At 41.8% G+C, this 20,767-nt stretch overlaps 1 protein-coding gene across 3 annotated transcripts in view; it reads left to right on the top strand.

Moving 5' to 3' along the window:
- JAK1 (Janus kinase 1) overlaps positions 1–20,767 on the top strand; it is a 157,036-nt gene that overhangs the window by 98,620 nt on the left and 37,649 nt on the right. For all 3 annotated transcript variants that reach the window (XM_021680000.1, XM_021680002.1, XM_021679999.1), the window contains exons 2-4: positions 8,805–8,887; positions 11,349–11,547; positions 14,987–15,110. In XM_021680000.1, the coding sequence (XP_021535675.1) occupies positions 8,882–8,887; positions 11,349–11,547; positions 14,987–15,110 (329 nt within the window). In that variant the 5' untranslated portion in view covers positions 8,805–8,881. The remainder of the gene's footprint in view (positions 1–8,804; positions 8,888–11,348; positions 11,548–14,986; positions 15,111–20,767) is intronic.

Genomic DNA, 20,767 nt, shown 5'->3' with positions numbered 1-20,767 from the left:
TTTCATTGAGGTTTGCAGAGTATAAAGTGAGCATTTATCTTAAGAAAAGGCAGCTGTATCTGTTTACCTTTCTCAGTTCACGTAGAGAAATATAATTAAAGTTGATACAAAGGACTCCTAATCGAATCCATGGTATATACCACCTATCATCTAAACCTTCAAGACCTGTGGAACTCCCACTCCCCCAAAATTCCCATTGGTGGCCATACACTGAACTCTTCTGTCCATTCATAATGGTTGTCTACATGAAATATATGGAAAATTTTGCATAGATGAGAAATAAACAGAGTAGATTTTGAGTTCTTTAGTTTCCTGCAAAGCATCAACTTTACTGTGATTGTAAAGTTAGAAACTGGGGATTATGAGAATAAATCATGGGTTTTTTTTTTTTTTTTTAAAGATTTTATTTATTTATTTGAGACAGAATGAGAGAGACAGCACATGAGAGGGGGGAGGGTCAGAGGGAGAAGCAGGCTCCCCGCCGAGCAGGGAGCCCGATGCGGGACTCGATCCGGGGACTCCGGGATCATGACCCGAGCCGAAGGCAGTCGCTTAACCAACTGAGCCACCCAGGCGCCCTAAATCATGGGTTTTTAAGAATAGTGGTTATTGGGGGCGCCTGGGTGGCTCAGTCGTTAAGCGCCTGCCTTCGGCTCGGGTCATGATCCCGGCGTTCTGGGATCGAGCCCCGCATCGGGCTCCCCGCTCGGCGGGAGGCCTGCCTCTCCCTCTCCCACTCCCCCTGCTTGTGTTCCCTCTCTCGCTGTGTCTCTCTCTGTCAAATAAATAAATAAAATCTTTAAAAAAAAAAAAAAAAAAAAAAAAAGAATAGTGGTTATTGGCAAAATTTAAAGCATGGATCTTCTGTGCTCTGTGGATATAGTTTCTGTGTTTTCTCAATCTCTGGCATCATTTATATAGGTTTTGAAGGTTACCAACTGAAGAGCTTTCTGGGAGAAGAAACTATATTGTGAAACAAAGACTATGAGTGTGGCATTGTACAGTGGATCTCAGTGTGGTTGTTTGGGATATGCTAACAATGTGGGAAAAGAGGAATGATCTTCTGGGAGTCAGAAATTTCAGATGAAATACATTTCAGTTTTTATGTTCAACTGGGGAAGGTATACACATTGAATATAAACTCTTGATTTTGACTCAGGTCATGATCCTCGGGGTCGTGGGATCAAGCCCCACACTGGGCTCCACACTTAGTGGGGAGTCTGCTTGAGGATTCTCTCCCTCTCCCTCTGCCCCTCCCCACCTTTGTGTGTGCTCTCTCACTCTCTTGCTCTCAAATAAATCTTCTATTTTTATTTTTTTTTAAAGATTTTATTTATTTATTTGACAGAGACACAGCGGGAGAGGGATCACAAGCAGGGGGAGTGGGAGAGGGAGAAGCAGGCTTCTTGCCAAGCAGGGAGCCCGATGCGGGGCTCGATCCCAGGACCCTGGGATCATGACCTGAACTAAAGGCAGATGCTTAATGACTGAGCCACCCAGGTGCCCCTCAAATAAATCTTTTTTAAAAAGACAATATAAACAGTGAATATAAAGTAAATATTGTTGGTAATCTTGTAGAGTCCTTTAAACCAGTGTTTTTCAAATTGGTTTGTTATTCTTTAGTGGACTGTGAAATCTGTTTTGAGGGTCTTGTTTAGCATTTTAAAAATGTATTAAATAGAAGAAAATAGTGAATAGAAAATAGAATGCATTGTGTTTAGTAAGGCTATCTTTTGGTGAAACTAATTTTTTGTCACACACACATATATACACAAATATGCTATAAAATATATTTTTTACTGTGGATCATAGTCAAAAAGGTTTGGAAAGATGTTGTAAAGCATGGCTGTTGGCACATGTTCCTAGGATATCAGATAGTGATGTATAACCCTTACTAGATTCTCAGCTGAACTGGGACAGACCAGGCAGGTGAATGAGGGGTGGCTCAGTGCTCTGGAGTTTGACCTAGTGATCAAGTCTGCTGCCTTGATGAGGACAAAGTGTATTTATTACTCGTTGTACACATATGGTCCACTGAAGAGCTCTGCCTGCAGTTTAACATTAGAGACTTGGTTGGCAGACTAAAAACTGATTATAGTTTCTAGGTTGAGGAGAGGTATAGGGGACCCTTTTTTTTTTTTTTAAATTAGATTTCTAATTTTTCTCCCCTAACTTCACCTGTCTTTTGAGGTAATAGCTCAAGTTCTTTGAGAGTATAGGCTGGACTGGACATTTGCAATTTGGGGGATTGTCTAGCTCTGAACTCCCTTCATTTCTAGAGTGATCATGTGTTGTTGCTGTAGAAGTTGAAGGAAATTGCAGACACATGACTGGATGAACTTGGTGCAGCCTCTTGGATCCCTGTGTCACAGGACTTTGAATCTGGAGGGAATGGTGCAAACATGTGGGGGTGGGATGGGGCTTGAGATCATTCATGGAAGCAGCAGAGCAAGGAGTCCAGTTGTGGTAATGGCTAGTGATCAGTGGTAGCCCTGCTAGAATGGTGTCCTGGTAAGACTGTTCCTGTGTTCTTATATCTTTCTCTTAATTCATTTTTATCCTAAGGTAAGTGGAACTGGTTTCTCTTGTTTGTACCCAAGAACCCTGAGTGGTTAAAGAATTATAGGAAAAATGTTAGATGGGTTTTTGCCCTAAAAGAGCTTAGTACATAACAGAGAGAGGGGGTATGTTAATATGCAATAGACACACAAATAAGTTAGTGAAAGTTAGCAAGGGGTGGGGGGATTCAGTGTTGTTTCCTGTGTGTTCTGTTAAATTATGGTTACCCTTATACTTTGTCAGATGCATCGTCAGCAGGAGGTTGTTGAAGCATGTCATCTTGGAAATACAAATTGATGAAAAATTAGCTGTGTTAGGGTGTGGCATAATATGGTTTCAAACCTCCTATTCTTTAAGGAACCTTGGAGGTCATCTAGTATTTTTTTTTCATTACACAGTATTTCAGCTCAGAAAGCTTTAGAGGCTTGCTTAAAACCAGGCAGGTCCTGGCAGAACCGGTCTGGAACCAGGGCTCCTTCTCTGGGCAGTTTCTCCTGTTGCCCACAGGAGGAAGCTGGCACACAGACCCTGTCCTCAGTCAGACCCTCCCTCACCTTTCCACACTGTCTCCCTCTTTCCTACATGGTCCCTCCTTCTTACACATCCATCCCTGTGATTTTCTTTGCACCTGGCCCTTTTCCACTGCACCCTTCTTTTTTGTCTTTTAAAATTTCTGTCTTCCTCAAAGCTGGGAACAGATTCCACTCTCCCTGATCACTTCACAGCCCTCTCTCCTTTTTCTTTTTTTAATATTTTTTTTATTTATTTGACAGAGAGAGAGATAGAGCAGGAACACAAGCAGGGGGAGTGGGAGAGGGAGAAGTAGGCTTCCCGCAGAGCAAGGACCCTGATGTGGGGCTCGATCCCAGGACCCTGGGATCATGACCTGAGCCGAAGGCAGACGCTTAATGACTGAGTCACCCAGGCGCCCCCACAGCCAGAGCTCTTCCTGACTCCTGCTGTTCCTACTGCCCGTCTCTCCGCACACCTTCACATTGCGTCTGGGGGTCCCCCATGTACCTGTTGACCTTCTCAGCTGTTAGTAGATGGTATGGTTTTGGTGGGCTCAGATTTTAACTGTGGTGCTTCTTTAGAGTCTACCAAAGCCCCGTGCCTTGACCAAGGAAATGTGGCCAAGTGAGAAAGGGCAGCGAATGTGGAGGCCGAGAAATGGGTTTGAGCCCCGTCTTGCCCCTCGCTGGCTATTTGACCGTGGGAATGTCTGAACCTGAATCTTCTCATCTGCGAAAGGGGCTGTGAGACTCAAATGTGGTTCCAGATGTGAAAGCCCTTTTTAAGCTATAAAGTACCGTACAAATGCAAGGTTTTATTGAGATGGTACAAGTGCTTAATGTGTATTTTAGGGATGAATGATTGAAAAGCACATAAGGTGAAGACAAGCCATTCTCCCTACCGTGTTTAGAGTGTCTCCTGCCACCATATTCTTGACCCCTATATTCTGTGTTTTCTAATAACATTATAGATGTATTAGTGGTAAAAGAAGAAAAGAAAAGTAGGAGAGCATCTTCATACAATGTGGCTTTTAGGAAAATACTTATTGACTTTAATTAGGCAGAGTACTATATTTGCTTTGATCAGAAATTGTCTCTCAGGGTAAGCAGGCTCATTGGGAGCAGTGCAGAGAGCCCTGACCCATCGAGTTGGCATTGTTTGATCATCCCTAGAAGTTTATTGTAAATGAAGCAGCACTTACGGTTCTTGGGTATTCCTGGAATTGCTGCTATAGTTAGAAGTGAGTTATTCTGTGTGGCAGGAATGGCATATAGAAAAACCATAATTCTGACTTGCTGACAGGAAAAAATAGCAGATTTTGTATTTATATTATGTCGTCCTTTTGGCTGGAATCCATCAGCTCTGCACAGTATCTTGTGATGCTTTCACCAGAGCACTTTTCTGAGTTTCAGCAAGGCAGGGGGTACTGGGAGCAACTGATACAAGTCACTTCCAAAGTTCCTGTGGGTGCAGAGTCCCTAGTGATGAGAGTGGAAGGGAAGCAGAGATGCTTTCCCTGGCTTGGTGTGTGTCTTAGGCCTCAAGGAGGTTCCGTGTGTGCGTGGGTTGGGCCTGGGTGCTTCAATGATTTTTTTTTTTTTTATGACAGTTCTTTCAGTCTCTGGAGGGAAAGCCTTGGAATAAGTTCAGTTTCCTAGGTGGATGTTAGGCTGTGAGAAATACTAAAAAGTCAGAGAAGACAGTGATGTGGGTGATGGGGGCATTTTAAAGCTGGTTTTACCTGCTGTGGAAGGGGCGGGGTCCTTGGAATCAGGAGTCCTGTGTTTGACTTCCGGCACTCCCACTGACTGGCCTCAAACCTCCCTGCTTTTTTATGAGAATTAAGTGCAAAGTGCCCAGCTCCTCACATGAGATGTTGCAGATGCTCTGTATAGACTGGAGTTCCCTCTCCTTGACTGGAACTGTGTTCCATCAAGATGTAATCAGTTTAACAGAAGTTATGGCCAGAATATGAATGCTTACTGCCTGCTAAACTCTGCATCAGGCACTTTATGTGCATTAACTCACTTAACCCTTAACAGCTTTGTGAGGTAAATGCCAATTTTACCCCCTCCCCCCCACACCTTTATAACTGAGAGCATTGAGGTTTAAGGATGTTAAGCACCTTGCCTAAGATTACAATAGCTAGTAGGTGGGGAAGGCAAGATTCACACCCAGGTCAGGATGACTCCAGCTCACTCTCCTCACTGCTCTGCTAGATTTATGAAATGGAACTTGATTTATGGCCAGGCTTTTGTTCCGAATCTCTATGTATTCTTTTGTTCTTTAAACAAGTTCACAGCCCACTTAAGGCCTTTGTCATAAAGCCTATAATATATTGCTTTAGCACTTAATGCCTTTCTGAGCACTTTCACATCAACAACCCCATTTGCAAAAGGCATTGTAGGAGCTTGATGAAGACTTTTTGAAAGATCTTCCTGATTCTTTAGGCAGGATGTTTCAAACTCTCAGGTTAAGGGACGAGGAAACTGAGGCTCAGATTAAAATGATTTGCTCAGGGTCACACTTGTTTTGTATCGAGTCAGTAATGTTGCTTACTTTGTTACCTTCATCTTTCCTTTAACAACTACAGTTGATCCTTAAACAACACAAGTTTGAATTGCATGGGTCCACTTATACACTTTTTTTTTTAATACAGTGCAGTGCTGTAAATGTATTTTCTTTCCCTTATGATTTTCTTGATAACATTTTCTTTAGTTGACTTTATTATAGGAATACAGTATGTAATGTATATAACATACAAATATGTGTTTATTGACTATTTGTGTCAACAGTAGGCTATTAGTAGTTAAATTGGGGGGGAATCAAAAGTTATATGCTCATTTTTGACGGCGCGGGTGCTAGTGCCCCCAACCTTCGCATTGTTCAAGATTCAACTATATTTAACTACTTATTGATGACCTAACACGTGCTGGTGATCAGCACTAAACAAAAGAGACAAAAGTCCCTGCCCTTGTGGAACTTGGAATTGTTACATTAGGTTTCCTCGCCCATCTTAGGACTTGCCTGCTGAAATAGTTTTTTAAGGTCTAAGAAATTTAGTCTTAAAATTTTTTAAGCAGCTGATTTCAGGAAATATTCTAAATTACATATTTTTCTTTTCAATTTTTCTGGGTTCTTTAATTATCAACATTTTGTATTTTCTACTTCAGAAATGAGAAGCTTTGATTCCTTTAAGGTGTATATAAAGTAACTCACTGTGTGTGTGTGATGGTTTCTTTAGTAAAAAGAACCAGATAGCCCAAGTGTTGTAGTCTGACTCTTGTCATTGATTTTTTTTTTTTTAAAGATTTTATTATTATTTAGTTATTTGACAAAGAGAGAGACACACAGCGAGAGAGGGAACACAAGCAGGGGGAGTGGGAGAGGGAGAAGCAGGCTTCCCGCTGAGCAGGGCTCCATCCCAGGGTCCTGGAATCATGACCTGAGCTGAAGGCAGATGCTTAAGGACTGAGCCACCCAGGCGCCCCCTTGTCATTGATTTTAACCATCATCCAGTCTGTTCTTATCATGTAAATCTGACAGACAGTGGCCTTTGGCCAAAAGCCGTCCTATTCTGATCATACTTACGAATATTAACATGGTCTCTTCACTATTCAAAGTTTAATTGTCTATTCTTCCCTTATATAGATACCTGTAATTCAGAAGATGTCCTTGACAATGCAAGAGGGCTTCCGCATCTTTAGACAATAGATTTCTAGGAGTTTAACATCTTGGAAAATAGTTGTGATAGTCCTCTGTTGCAGCTAGGCTCTGTTCAGACCACAGAGTTGTGTTTTGTTTCTGTTACTTCTCCCTCATTCAGGAAGTATCACATATACTTGTCTCTGTTAAAGAGCTTGGGGCTGCTGGAACCTACAGCTCTCTTCCTGATCTGAAAAGCTTTGATTATGTGTCCCTTTCCTGATTTGGGGCAGGCTCCTTAATGCTCTAAAGCACTGAGTCCATCTGGTCAATATTAATTCCTGCTTGGCAGTAGCATATACATATGCTTCTAGGAAAACTCAGAGAGGCCCCAGACATGTTGTTAGCAAATACTGCTGGTGAACCGACTAGTGCTGTTCTTTGCCCAGGTATAAAGGAATATTGGAGAGATTCCCCCATTTATGAAGCTGGAGAGATGAGACTAGTCCCTTCCCTCTACAGGGCCTTTGCACATGCTAATCCTTTACCCAGACTGCTTTCTCCCCACCTTGGATATCCATTACATCTCAGCTCAGTATTACTTCCCTCTTGAGTCCCACACTAGATGACATTCTTATTGTATCTCTCTCTTTTTCCTTCATTGCATTTAAAGCTCTTTATGATTACCTCTTTATGTGCTTCTTTGATTCCACTGTAGACTGTAAGCTCCATGTAAGCAGGGGCCGTATTGTTCATGTTCTTTATTGTGGCCTCCCAATATAGGTTAGTTTCTGGCAATGAAGAACTGCTTGAAAATAATGAATTTCCTGAATGTGACATTTGAAACTCTGTTTCTGAGCCGAAGCAAGGTGTTAATTAGCATGTACCTAGTTTCACATTACTCTTTTGATGCAGGGCAGGATATCTGTTCACATAATTAAAACAATTGATCATATTAAAATTTTAAAAGCTGGGAGTACAATGATTTGTTCTTTGAATCTTGTTAAAATTGTCCATGTCAAAATAGCCAAGTCGAAGTTGTCATATCAAAATTCATACTTGTATCCTCTTCCTGGCCTCCAGAAGATGACATTGTGACACAGTTGATTTTAGATTGATTTTATGTTTTCATTTGTACCATCTCCTACTTGGACTGTAAGGTCCTGTGGGAATGCTGGCCTGCAGCCTCGGAGGTAACCCATCCTCATCTCCTTCTCCCCACTCCCTTTGTACTTCTGCCGTGTCCTGCTTGGGTCTGTGCACTTCTAAAGTAGAATTCTGATAAAATGTATTGAATGACCAACAGAAAACAGACAGTAATCTGTATTAACTCAGAAACCACTTTCATACCACTAAGGGTGTTTGCTCCTTAGTTGCAAGAATTATTTGATTCTACTATTAAAAAAGAATTTGTGAGAGGCACCTGGAAAGTTGTTAAAACAATACAGAGCTCTGTATGTGTTTTGGGGCCAGGGTGGTGGTGGTGGTGGTGATTGGTGGTGGGTGATGAAGATGATGGGATCAGGTACTTTAATTCTCCAGAAACAAGCTGGTATTTTTATGTTGCTACCTAAGTTTTCAAGTAAGAATGGCTCAAAAAATATTTGGTGAACTAAAAGCATTTTTCATTAGATTAATTCCTAGGCCTTTCCCCTTTCACCGTATCATATGATATTTCACCATTAAAATGAGGCCAAGGACAGAACTGGTTGGGAGGAGGGTGATTCTAAAGGAAATGGAAATGGGAAGTAAAAGTGCATATCTTTGGGTGTCCTAAACTATTGTTCACAGCCTCAGGAGAGAGGTTGTTGACGGAAAAGGCACATGGTCCTCACTTACACTAGACAGGGCGCTCTATGCCAGGAAGCAGAAGTCCCTGGCTTCCTTTCTTGAAGCAGTGAAAATATCATCTTCTCAGATGCCTCTCTGTCCTCTCAGTGTCCTCATCAATTTTTTTTTCCTTCTTTCTCCCAAGTGCTTTTTCCTGCCCACTTATGGGTTTGGGCTGCTTCCTTAATAAAAGTGTCCTCTTATTTTCTGATGCAATTACCTCTGCAGCTGATTTATTTATTTATCCTTGTCTTTAGCCCAGCTCTAAACGGACTTTGGAAAGTAGAGAAGAAAATCCAGTCTGCTTTTTGGAGGACATTGGACAGCCGAATAAATGCAGGTATGTACATTTGCATATTTTTTTAAAAAGGCCAAAAGGAAAATATCTTTTAAAAAGAATAATGAAACTGATCTTGAACTTATCGGGCTACCTGCCCTTATATCCTTTACTTTTAAAATATCGGTATTTTTGTTCATTTCCAAAAGTTGAGTGGCTGGTTTAAAAATCCCAAGAGTATGAAAGTATAGGAAGTCCAAAGTAAAAGGTAAAGTTCCCTTATAGTCCTTCCTAGATATTCAGCACTTTAAGAGTTTATTGTATGTTTTTCCATATTATGCATGTGCATGACCAAAAGGATCATAATATGGATATTATGCCTTTTTTCACTTTGCAGTATGTCCTATATATCTTCCAGTGTGGGTTCATGTAGCTTTATGTCACCTTTTTTAACAGCTGCATAGTATTCTTCTGTCTTTATAGTTCTTGTTTTGTTTCGTCTCCTGTTGGACGTTGTCAGTTGTTTTTAAGTGGTGCCGCACCTTGTACATATATAATTATGTATACTTACCTGATTATTTTCTTAGGGTGAAAGGGTATAACACCGTCTCTGAGTTCTTCCCGTGCCACGCCTGTATAGGATCTCAAGGACAAAGGTTTATCTTACATTGTAAAGCAGACTGCAGCTGCTTTGTTTTCTGTTTCTATTTTTCATTGTGGGGTGGAGTTGGGGGCTCAGTGTTGGGTTTGAAAACTTTCTTGCTTGATAGTTGATCTGAACCCTCAAGGTAAGTTATGAGCCTAGTCTTTCAGCCTGTGTTCTGGAAGATTCTGGTTTTCAGGTTTATATTGGAGATGAAACAAGTAAAATTGAGTGCCTCTCAGTTTGTAGCATTGAGGCATACCTGGTTCGTGTCTCTCCTGTAAGTATCTTGTCCACCAGGGCAGCTGATAAACAAGCACATGAGTTTGGTGAAAAGACCTGTGGCTGTTGTCCATACTCTGTGACTTGCCTTGTTTGGAGGAGCTTCCTTGGGCCATTCTGCAAGCACCTATTAAATGTAAGGCTCTATGCTAGGTACTGGGGATACAAAGATGAGTGACATGGTCCTTGCCCTTAAGGAACAGTGTATATGATTGAGAGAGACAGACATGTGCATAAGATGGTCATAATCCAGTGTGGTTAGTGCAGTGAAGTGATCTTGGGAGAGGGCATCTAACTTAGGGGGATGGGGATGGAGGTTCATAGGTGCTTCTTGGAGGAGGTAATGTCCAAGCTGACTTATTAAGAAAATTGCAGTTTGCCATGAAGAGGATGAGGTGGGAAGGTATTCCTGGTAGAGAAATCAGGATGACCAAAAGCAGGAAGGTGTGGAAAAACAAGATGGGGAGGGAGCTGGGGTGACAAGAACAATGAATGGCAGCTTTGTGGTTTTCAGGCATGAAGTCAGAGGCTAGGAGTGATGAAAGATGAGGCTGGGGGGTAGCTGGCAGGTCATAGAGGACCTCTATGAGGAGTTTGAGATTGCGCTTGTAGATTAATGGGGAGCCTTTGGAGGATCTGATATATGTTACTGAGACATTACTTTGAGGGCTAAGTGAAGGTTGGCTTGGCAGGCAACAGGAAAGTAGGAACCTGGGGTCAGGGAAATTAGTTTGTATTAGCGATTAGTATCGAGTGAGGGGAAGAAAAAATGCGTCGGGCTTTCCTTTATTCCCCCTCCTTTCTGCCTTGTCTAAGGCTAAGTTGCTGAAGCTGGCTCTTTGATCCTAGTTGCCCTCCCTTTAGAGGGAGCTCAGGGGAATGACTTATTTGCGAGTTTCTTACCAGCAAGTTCTGACCTCTTCAAAGCAAGGCTTCCAGCCCTCATTCTGCTGCCACAAAGTGCTGCCCATCCTCCTACCTGCCCGTGAAGTGACAGGGACTTGGTTCTGTTCATTAATTTTCAAGACCCTTCCATATGGCTCATGAACCCGAATCGGGAGTCCTTTTGCATGTACTTTCTCAGAGCCAGCCCTGGGCTAGGCTCTGGGGGCATGAAGATAGATAAGACATGGTTCATCACCTCACTGAGCTTGCAGGTTAGTGGGAGATAGACAAAGTTAAAAGATGATGTGATCTGTGCCGTCGGTCAATTCAAAAGTGAAATGATTCCAATAGAGGTAGCAGCATTGGTAACATTAACATCAGTGGTCCCAGAATGAGCCACATTTTTCAACTACCACTTGTGTACAGATAGAGAAAACAAATTTAGGCTGTGTCTAAAATTATTCTGATTTTTGAGAACATGGACTGATCATAATTAGAATGCATAATTGATTATGTTCGTAATTACAGTGGATGGTTTCACCTCTCATAAGTTCTGATGCATTCGATTTTCAGAGAGGGAAGGTGCAGGGAGAGGTACTTACCTGCTTGAGAGGTATTTCTGCCTGCTTACATTACCTTCCTAATATTCTCTTGTACCACTTGAACTTTTAGCACATAGAATGACCACATGGTCTGGTTTTCCTTCCATTACAGTATCTAAATATAAAAGAGGACTGCAGTGCCATGGCTTTCTGTGCTAAAATGAGGAGCTCCAAGAAGACCGAGGTGAATCTGGAGGCCCCCGAGCCAGGGGTGGAAGTGCTCTTCTATCTTGCTGATAGGGAGCCCCTCAGGCTGGGCAGCGGAGAGTACACGGCGGAGGAGCTGTGCATCAGGGCCGCACAGGAATGCTGTGAGTACGGGCGGCTGCCCAGGGCACATTTTCGGGGGGACACCGTCCCGCAAGCAGATCCTGGTGTCTCTGCCCCCGGGAGCCCCGCTGACTGGAAAGAGGCGTGGGCTCCGTGAGGCAGGGGTTCTGCCCTGCCTCTGCCGCTTACTTGCATTTGACCTTAGGCCAGTGATTTTAATTCTGGGAGCTTCACTTTCTTCGTCCTAAAGTGGCTTGTTCCTGCTCTGTCACTCATGAGCTTGCGATACCGAGGAATGATGCTTGCTTTCTTTGGAGGCTCAGGTTTTATTTCCCCTACCTCTAGGAAATGGGAATAACATCAGCCCTAAATGAGTAAAAACAGCTGGTACAAAGTCACAAGCTCAGTAATGGCATCTCTCAATATCTGAATGATTATTCAAAACTTCTGAAAAGTATGATTCATGCTTCTGCCACTATAATCTGCTCCCCCCTCATGATGCTGACTTGAAGTGAGAAGTTGTCACTTTGTGGCTCGGTCAGAATGCCAGGCTGTAAAAAGGGCAGTGAGGCTGTGAACAATATGGTCCTTCCCCCCCCCCCCTTTTTTTTTTTTCCCCCTGTTGCCCTCGGAAGGTGAGAAACCAAACTGAATAACAAAATGCCCCCTTTGTTATCCTTTGAACTTGGGATCAGTGACAGTTTTTGTCTACCTACTTTGTATATGACTAGTAAAGTTAAATCATAGAAACTTAAATGAAGATCTGATCCACTGGGATTGTGGTGATGGTTGTGTAACTGTAAATATACTAAAATTCACTGAATTTTACACTTAAAATGGGTAGGCTTTATGATATGTAAATTATATCTTAAAAAGCTGTTTAAAAAAAAAAAACTCACCTCATTTTATGATGATGATATGACCAGCGATAATGGCAGACGGTCTGATCCATGCTTCCTTTATATCAACTATGTTGGGGTAGTATAGACATTTCAAGAAATACCTACCTAGTTTGTGATACAGCTTGTCTAGAAACCCATTTTTCTTTCTGATATGTATCTCTCTGCCTCAGACGCTTTAAAAACCAGAGTTCCAATAAAAGGGGAGAGGTTGGTGCTGCAGGGAAGAGTGTAGTAGGCCCTTAACTAACTAAACACGACACTAGATAAAATTGGCTTAGCTATGGAGATTATGAGGGGGGAAATGTGTTAATATTTTAAAGTTATTTTGACTAGATAGCAAAGTATATAAGGAACCAGCTTTAGACGACAGCTTTGAAAGTATTTGTAATTAGCAAAACAACTAGATGTAAAGTGGTGCTTCTAATGTATTTTTTTTTTTAGGTGTTGTGTTTTTTTCTCCTTTCCCTTGAGGTTTGGTTTGTAGTGTTTATTCTGTTAGCCCAGCCGTGGTGTTTGAACGGAATTGCTGGACTCAGTTAATAAAGAGAGCAAGGGACCGCTGCTAGAGGAGACGAGGGGAGAGAGCCTGAGTCCGCAGGCAGATGCAGCCACTGCGTCTGCTGTAGCTCTGGGCTCAGGGCCAGTCAGCGTGGGGCACCAGCTTCGAAACCCAGTCTGGAGAGAATGAGTGGGCTCTTTGATAACGGACTCAGGGGAATGTTGCCAACATTTATTAATTTTAAAGGTATATGAGTACAGAATGCCACATATTCTTATAGCTCTGGTTATTATTACAGTAAGTGGTATTTGGAGGCAGTATTGTTTTCTTTCATGTTGTCCACTGAATATATGGTCAGTTTTTGTTCTTTCAGCTCTCATTATTTTACTTCCTCAGTAGCTCTGTCTTGGTTTGAATCTTAACTCTGCATTTTATTAGCCGAGTAGCCTTGAATCAGGCTAAATCTCGGGAGTCCACAGTTTCTTCACCTGTAAAATGGCAGGAACATTAATTACCTCATTAAGTGTTAGGAGGATTAAAAGATAATCAATGTAGAGTGTGTTAGCCTGATGCCTGACACTTAACCCTCAGTAAATGTTAAAGTGTTGTTGTTACCATTATTCAGTACTTTTTTGTATAAAAAGCTATCTTTGATCTTCCTGTTTATAAGTACGAATATTATTAGAGCCAGACCTGTGGTAGGATACAAATTGATGATTACAAATAAATTATGCTTCAATATGTACGTATCAGTGGCACATTCAAATCTGTGTACATATGAAGAGAGGCTGGGTTTCCAGGCCAGTCCAGAAAGGCCAATTCATGAATGAAAAACTATAGTATACCTAAAACATAGTCTTGACAATACTGGATCTAAAACTCATTTGCTTTTGTTCCCAAGAAAAAATGCTCTTTGAAGTTTACCCCCATCTTCTCTGTTATAAGGGGGAGTGACTTCTGAGGGGTTCGTCCAGATACCTTGAGAGGAAAGAATTGAGGACTTCCAGTGAGAGGGCATCAGGATGCCAAGGCATCTGTCGCATCATCACGCAGTGTGTGCACTGGAAAGAGTCTAAATAGACAGGCGGGCCGGCGAGGGTCCCTGTCAGTGTCAGTCTCGTTTCAGAGGTCTGATTTGGGAAATGCTGATTACCTTATATTTCCATATATTTTTCGGTTAAGTTGACCGTATCTTAGCTTGAGGCCTGGCCATGCATAGAAATATCAGTCATAATGGATTATGTGCAGTCACCTTCTTCCCTTCCTCCCATGCTTTTAGATTGTAGGTCTGTGTAATTTTAATCACGGGCTCAGAAGTAAGTGGAAAGGCGCTTTCCTGGCTTCATAGTCTCCTTTATCTTTCTAATCATTCTTCTATCAAAGGAGGCAGTTGGTGGGGGGAGAGGCAAGGGAGCACTATTGGACCACTTTTGTTAAGCAGATATCTTCTTGTTAGTTGGCTACTAATAAAAAATATTTATGATAACTATACAGAGTACTTAAGAAGTGTATTTATTATTAATGGTGATAGATTTTTATAACTGACAAAAATCACTTTGGTTATTTATTCTAACACATGATTTCGTGTGCTACTGCGAGGAACTTCTTTGCATGTTTAATGCATAATCAGAGTGTGTTAGAATTGTTAAAACATTTCTGTAGGAGACAGATTGGGGATTTCCCAAATTCCAAGAATGTTTCTGGGATTAGCAAGGTGCACATCAGGTGGGCTCTGGGAACCTGTGGGCTGGCATATTTTTTCTTTTAGGCAGGATTTGTTAAGACTGTCATAGACACTGTGATGAAAAATATCATTAGACTTTTATTTTAAAATAGGTTTAATCTGGTTTGCCAGGAGCTACAGTACATATTCCTGGGGAGCCATGGTTCTTAATTATCATGATTAAAAGTGCCTGATTGAACATGGTTGGAAGTCACATTTGCCCTAAGAGGATAAAAATGTGACCTAGATTCTTGAGATAAGAGAATTTCTTGTCTTTGCTTATGTTGTGCTTTGGGAACAGATGGCCTAATGTATCTATCTTTAATTTTCAGATATGTTCTTTACTTTTCCCCCAGGTATCTCTCCTCTGTGTCACAACCTCTTTGCCCTGTATGATGAGAACACCAAGCTCTGGTATGCCCCGAATCGCACCATCACTGTTGATGACAAGACATCACTCCGGCTCCACTACCGGATGAGGTATGGGTGCCTGCCTGGCTTCCTCTTGCAGGGGTATGACAGTTAGCCTGGTGCCCTGAGTCACTTACTAAGAAAATTTGTAGTCATTTTGTTATTGGTAAGTTTTGTATTTGCTTGGTAAGAGAACGGACTTTTTCAGTATTTGAAATACAATTCAAGATGAATCTGATCACCTTCTTCTGCCACATTTTAGAAAAGACATTGTTATGATGCAGAGCATATTTTGAATAGAATTAGTATCCTACAGCAGAGTTTTTCAAGCAGTGAGTCATGGTTATGAATTTAATGAGTTGTGACCAGAATTTGTTTAAAAAAAAAAAAAACAGGCGAGAATAGGTAATATCAGGATATATCAGGATATGTATACACATATCCTAAGAATATTGTTTTTTCACAACTTGTCTTTGAGATATGCAAGTGTATGTACCAGGTCATGATACAATAAACTATTTCTTCATGAAAGTTCCAGCTAAAAAGTTTGAGAAACACTGCTTGAAGTGGTTCCCTAGAAATTCTAGGTTGGTCTTGCTCTCAAGGGGTAGATGTTGTGATCCACTCCCTGAGGATTTTTGTCTAGTGGGTGGGACTCTTAATTTTTCTTCTGATGGGTCCTTGCCTCTTCTTCTATATTGTAGACTTTCTTAAATGTCACATAGTCTCCCAAGGTGGCATAGACATTCAATATTTCACTGTAGGCTCTTGAGTTTATAAGCCCATTTGCTCTGTACCCAGAATTGAAAATAGGTCTGTTAGATGCTAGTTAAGCACGAGTGAATGTGTAGTTAGCAAAAGACCTTATAAACAGGGTGAATACTTTTTGAAAAGCATCTTAATTTACATAGATGAGATGAAATCAGTAGATTTGCTCAGGTGCTAACGAAATGTAGGGACCCGCTGGAAAAGCCCTCGGGGATCTCAGAGGCTCTGCCCAGTATCTTAGCAGCTGTTTCCTTTGGGAAGTTGGTAGAGTTGTTAATATTCCAGAATGGCCTGGATGCTTTTCTCAGTGGCAGTTGAACCAGATCTCTCTTTGATAATCATCCTAAGACTGACTTTTTTTTCTTCTTTCTGTACTCACCCAAGGTCTCACCTTAAGGGGAGAGGTGTGTAGCATGTGAGATTTCACACCCCAGATTTAGGGAAACATTCACCCCACCCAGCTGAGCCTTCAGACTATATTTGGATTTGTTTTTCAAAGTGTAATCTTGCTTTCTGTGGCCTGGGGCTTGGCTCTGTGATCCAACATTGAAACGTGGAAGTCTAGGAAGGGGGCATTTCACTGTAGGTCTCTCCACTTGGCTCAGAATCTGGAATGGTAGAATTGGGGGCTTGGATGAGATCTGAGTTTACCTAATTCAACTATTGCAGTTGTTGGGGGGGGGGATTCTGATGTCCCAAATGGAGAAGTGAATTACCCAGAGTCACATACCTAGTGAATCCTCTTGTCAGCCCCAGAGCCCTCTTTGAGACTTTGGTCTTTGTTGACTGTGTGAGTCCCTCGCTTACCATTAAAAGCTGTCTTTGCCTCCTCCCTGTTGTTAGCTGCCAGGAAGTGCTGGGCTACTTCGTTTTTTTGGCACCTTGACTTTGTACTTGACATTGCGCTTCAACAGGATATTGCTTTGTTACCACAGGCTCTTTGAACTTGGAAAAAAAAGATCCCACCCTAAGCTAAAACATTTGCATTACAACAAACTACAAAAACTTTGAAACCTTATAATCTCACCACTAAAGAAGGTGTAATATGAAAACAAATGTTAGTGACTATTTCAGTGGAATCCCAGCTCTATTTTGGGAAATACTCTGTGCTTCGATTTTAATTTTCTGTTTTTAGATAATGCTTTTAATAGTTGGTTTTTAATAATATATCTTAATATAAGATAAGCCTATGTTTTATTCCTTTTTAAGAAAAAAAATTTTCTTTTTCATTCAAATGAATTTCACTGTCCACTAGTAAAGTTCTGTAGAAACCTAAGGAGAATTTGTTGTGGATAATATCTATATGTAAACTTAGAATATGCAGTCATCTGTAATATAGTTTTCTCAGAAACTTGCAAGGAAGGCATATCTCCTTGACAGGTCTGTCTGTTTATCTGTCTCCCTTCCTGTGTCGTCCCTCCCCGCCATTCTGAAAAGGAATCTACACAGCTGTTATACTGCGTGTATTTATGCCATTCTTTATTTTTTTTCCTTAGCATGTTCTAATACTAGGAATTTGTGTGTGGCCCAAGTTTGATGAACATCTTGATAATTAATTTTAAAAAGGAGTGTAGAGCATCTTTTCATGTGTCTGTTGGCTGTCTTTATGTCTAAATGTTGATTCATGTCTTCTGCCCAGTTTTTAATTGGATTATTATGTGGTTTTAAGTTGTAGAAGTTCTTTATTATGGATATCAGTCCCTTATTGGATATGTCATTTGCAATTATCTTCTCCCATTTGGTAGGTTGTCTTTTTGTTTTGTTCATGGTTTTCCTTGCCTGTGCAAAAGCTTTTGGTTTTGGTGTCCTCTCAATAGCTCAATGTGTTTTTGTTTCCCTTGCCTCAGGGGACCTATCTAGAAAAAAACGTTCCCGCAGCTGATGTCAAAGAGGTGACTGCCTCTGTTTTCTTCTAGGAATGTTACAGAATTGTTGAATCATTATATTGTACACCTGAAACTAATAGAACACTGTATGTTAATTACATTCGAATTTAAAACAAAGTGTAGAGTTTCTGACTTCAAGGTACCTTCTAGTTTTGTTTTACTAGGACAAAATTAAGAAGGCGTTGATTTTGGTAGTTACTGATTTAAAGGTTTTTGTTTTTTGTTTCGTCATCTTATTACATAGAAAGCGGTCGTCCTTTAACCATGGGCCATTTCTAGAGACCCAGCCTTGTTTTAGGCTCCCCTCAGCTGTTTCTGAAGTAGCGAAGTGGCACATAAGTTTGATTCCCTCATCCTCATCCTGTCCGAACATCTTGCCAAAAGATTTTCAAATCAAAACTGGTCCCACAGGGCTCAGATGACAGCCTCGAAGAGTGTGTTTGTTCAGACCCGACTGAAGATCGTGTTCTGCCCAAAGAGGGTATGTTGGGCCATTGGCTTTACCAGGTCCGAGGACTCTTTCTCATAGAGACTGAGTGGGATGTGGCAGAACCATGCCTTGGACTGGTTCAGGGAAAAGCTGTCTTCAGTGCTTCTCTTTCAAACAACCTCCATCCTGCAGATCCTTTTACCCCTTTTCCCAGATGCATTTCCACATTGCATATACTTCCCATCACCACTGTCCTCCACTGCCGAACAGAATTTACCTGTCTGCATGCCTTTCTGTGAGAGCCCTGCTCTGAATGTTCATGTACAAAGTGCCTGGCACAGGGTCAGTGTTCAGAATCTCTTAGCTGCTGTCTTCATCGGCTTGTTTAGACCCTTTCACCTGTCTTCTTCCACGCAGACCCCTAGAACTTCTAGTAGATGTCTGCTTACTGTGTGAATGACAAAAACTCTCTGTTTTGGACTTGACTTGGTAGCCAGAGGAGTTGGCTGTGTCCTCATGGATTTTTTTTCTGCCCCAGTGTCAGATTTTCCTGTATTTGCTCAGTTGGTAGGACCAGTTCACCTCTTATTTTCTGCCTGCACGGGATCACTGATCTTGGTTGAGTCCTCTGTCCTGTGCTCTGTGCTGCCCTTGAAGAGTAGACTCCTCAGTCTGGCCATAGCATAAATGCCAGCCTCTTCATCAGCTGATAGCCTCAGGCTTCTGCCATTACCGGGGCCTGCTCCCCTCTCACATAGAAGGGTTAGAGGACAATCCCACAGCTGTGGTTCATGCTGCACACGGGCTCCATGGATATGTGATTCTTTCTGTGTGTGAGTGAGAGACACCAAAGCCCACTGTCAGATTCTCACTTTCATAAATTATAGGGAAGATGGACTGTATAGAATCCATGAAAGTTTTAAAATGTTAATTTTACTCTTATAGTAACTTCTTTATCCATCCTTCCCTTTCTATGTTAATTGCGTCTCCTCAACTTGTTCGTTCATTTGTTGGTTATTCATCCAAAAATCATGTATTAAGCATATGTTATATGCTAGGTGATTCCTTGCTGAGCAAGACAGCTGAGGCCTCTGCCCCCACAGAGCTCACAGCATTGTCCAGGATATTGTCATAGGCATCTTCTTGTCTTTCAGCCTCTCTCATTTCAGTCCATCTCCCATGGGGCTTTCTTCTGGGGGATCTGCCTCACATGAGCCAGCCTTGCTGTCTCCTCAGCCAGCGGTGTATGGTCCTGGCTCTAAAGCCTGGCATTTCTTTATTCCAGTCCCAGCTTCTCTTCCCAACCCTTTCCCCCTTCCCTGCCACCTCCCCGGGCAGTGGAGGGCGGTTTCTCCCTCCTTTGGCACCTCATCAAAGACTCTCTTCTGTCCAGGGACAACTTATCTATTAGGCACAGTGCCTAGGGCTCATAATATTATTAAGGACTCACAAAAGTGCTTTAATTTCTTTTAAAATCAGAGAAAAAATGAATATAATCCGGCCTGGATTGTATTAATCTTTATATCAACACAGATGTGAAATATAACTTTAATATTTTTTTTATGAAGGAAGGAAAAACTGTGGGCTCCATGAAAGTCGCAGTGTCGTCCTACTTATGAGACGTGCCCCTTGTATGTTACTTTATTGCTATTGTTGGATTTGACCGATTGCCATATACACATATAGATAAGGAACCCCAGAGCACTAGGGACTATGCCCTTTGAATCCCAGCCTGGCACAGGGCCTGGCGTGTGTAGGCTTTGCAAATACAGCTCAGTGACAGATGTCTGAGTTTAGTGGTAGCACTTTTTTGGGAGGAAATTTTATTTGTTGCTTCTTCATGTCATAGTTGTTTTTTTGTCAGCACACGGGCATGTCAAAGGAGAAAGACCCGGGTACCAGCTGAGTCTATGGCCTAGAGATGGGCTGGACCAGCTTGGCTCGGTCACTTTCACACATCCCAGAACTCACTATGTTTCTCTTACAGGTGGCAGAGGCAACTAGTAGTTAAGAGAACAGGCTTGTGGTCAGGTCACCTAGCCTCTTGGAACCTCAGTTTTCCTTGTCTATAAAATAGAAACAGCGGAACCTACCTTGTGCAGTTGCTGTAAGGATGAAATGGCATAAAGTGCTTATTAATTTCACACCCCTGGAAGCTGATGCTTGTAGCAGTGCTCATATATTTCTTCTACTTTAACTCTGTTCATTATAAGATAAACTATCAATTTAATAACAGTCGTCTGGGAAATAGGAAACACTGCCATATTAACTGTATATCTTGATTATACAAGGAAACTAAAAATTGAACAGAAATGTTGAAATGTGCATAAAATAGGTCTTGGATTCTAGGCAGGATGGCATTATTAGAGGTGAAGGGAGTGGCTGGGCCAGCTCTGGTTCTAGTCAGCTGTATTCTCCTATTTAGGAAGATGTAGTGGAAAGTCTCTTTATCTCCCTGAGTCAGAGACAGGTTCTGGCAGGACACTCTTCACAGAGTGCTTATAAGAGTGAAAAGAAAAAAGGACTTTATAACTAATGAAGTGCTCCACAGCTGAAAGGTCGGTCTGTCTGTTTGCTTTTCGGGCAAGTTTAGCCTCCAGCACTGAGCACTCTGGGTACAAGGAGGACACCTCTCCCACGTG

This window comes from Neomonachus schauinslandi, chromosome 4 (genome assembly GCF_002201575.2).
Source record: "Neomonachus schauinslandi chromosome 4, ASM220157v2, whole genome shotgun sequence".
Taxonomy (NCBI): Eukaryota; Metazoa; Chordata; class Mammalia; order Carnivora; family Phocidae; genus Neomonachus; species Neomonachus schauinslandi.
The sequence above is the reverse complement of the archived record's forward strand: the minus strand, read 5'-3'. Positions and strand labels throughout refer to the sequence as shown.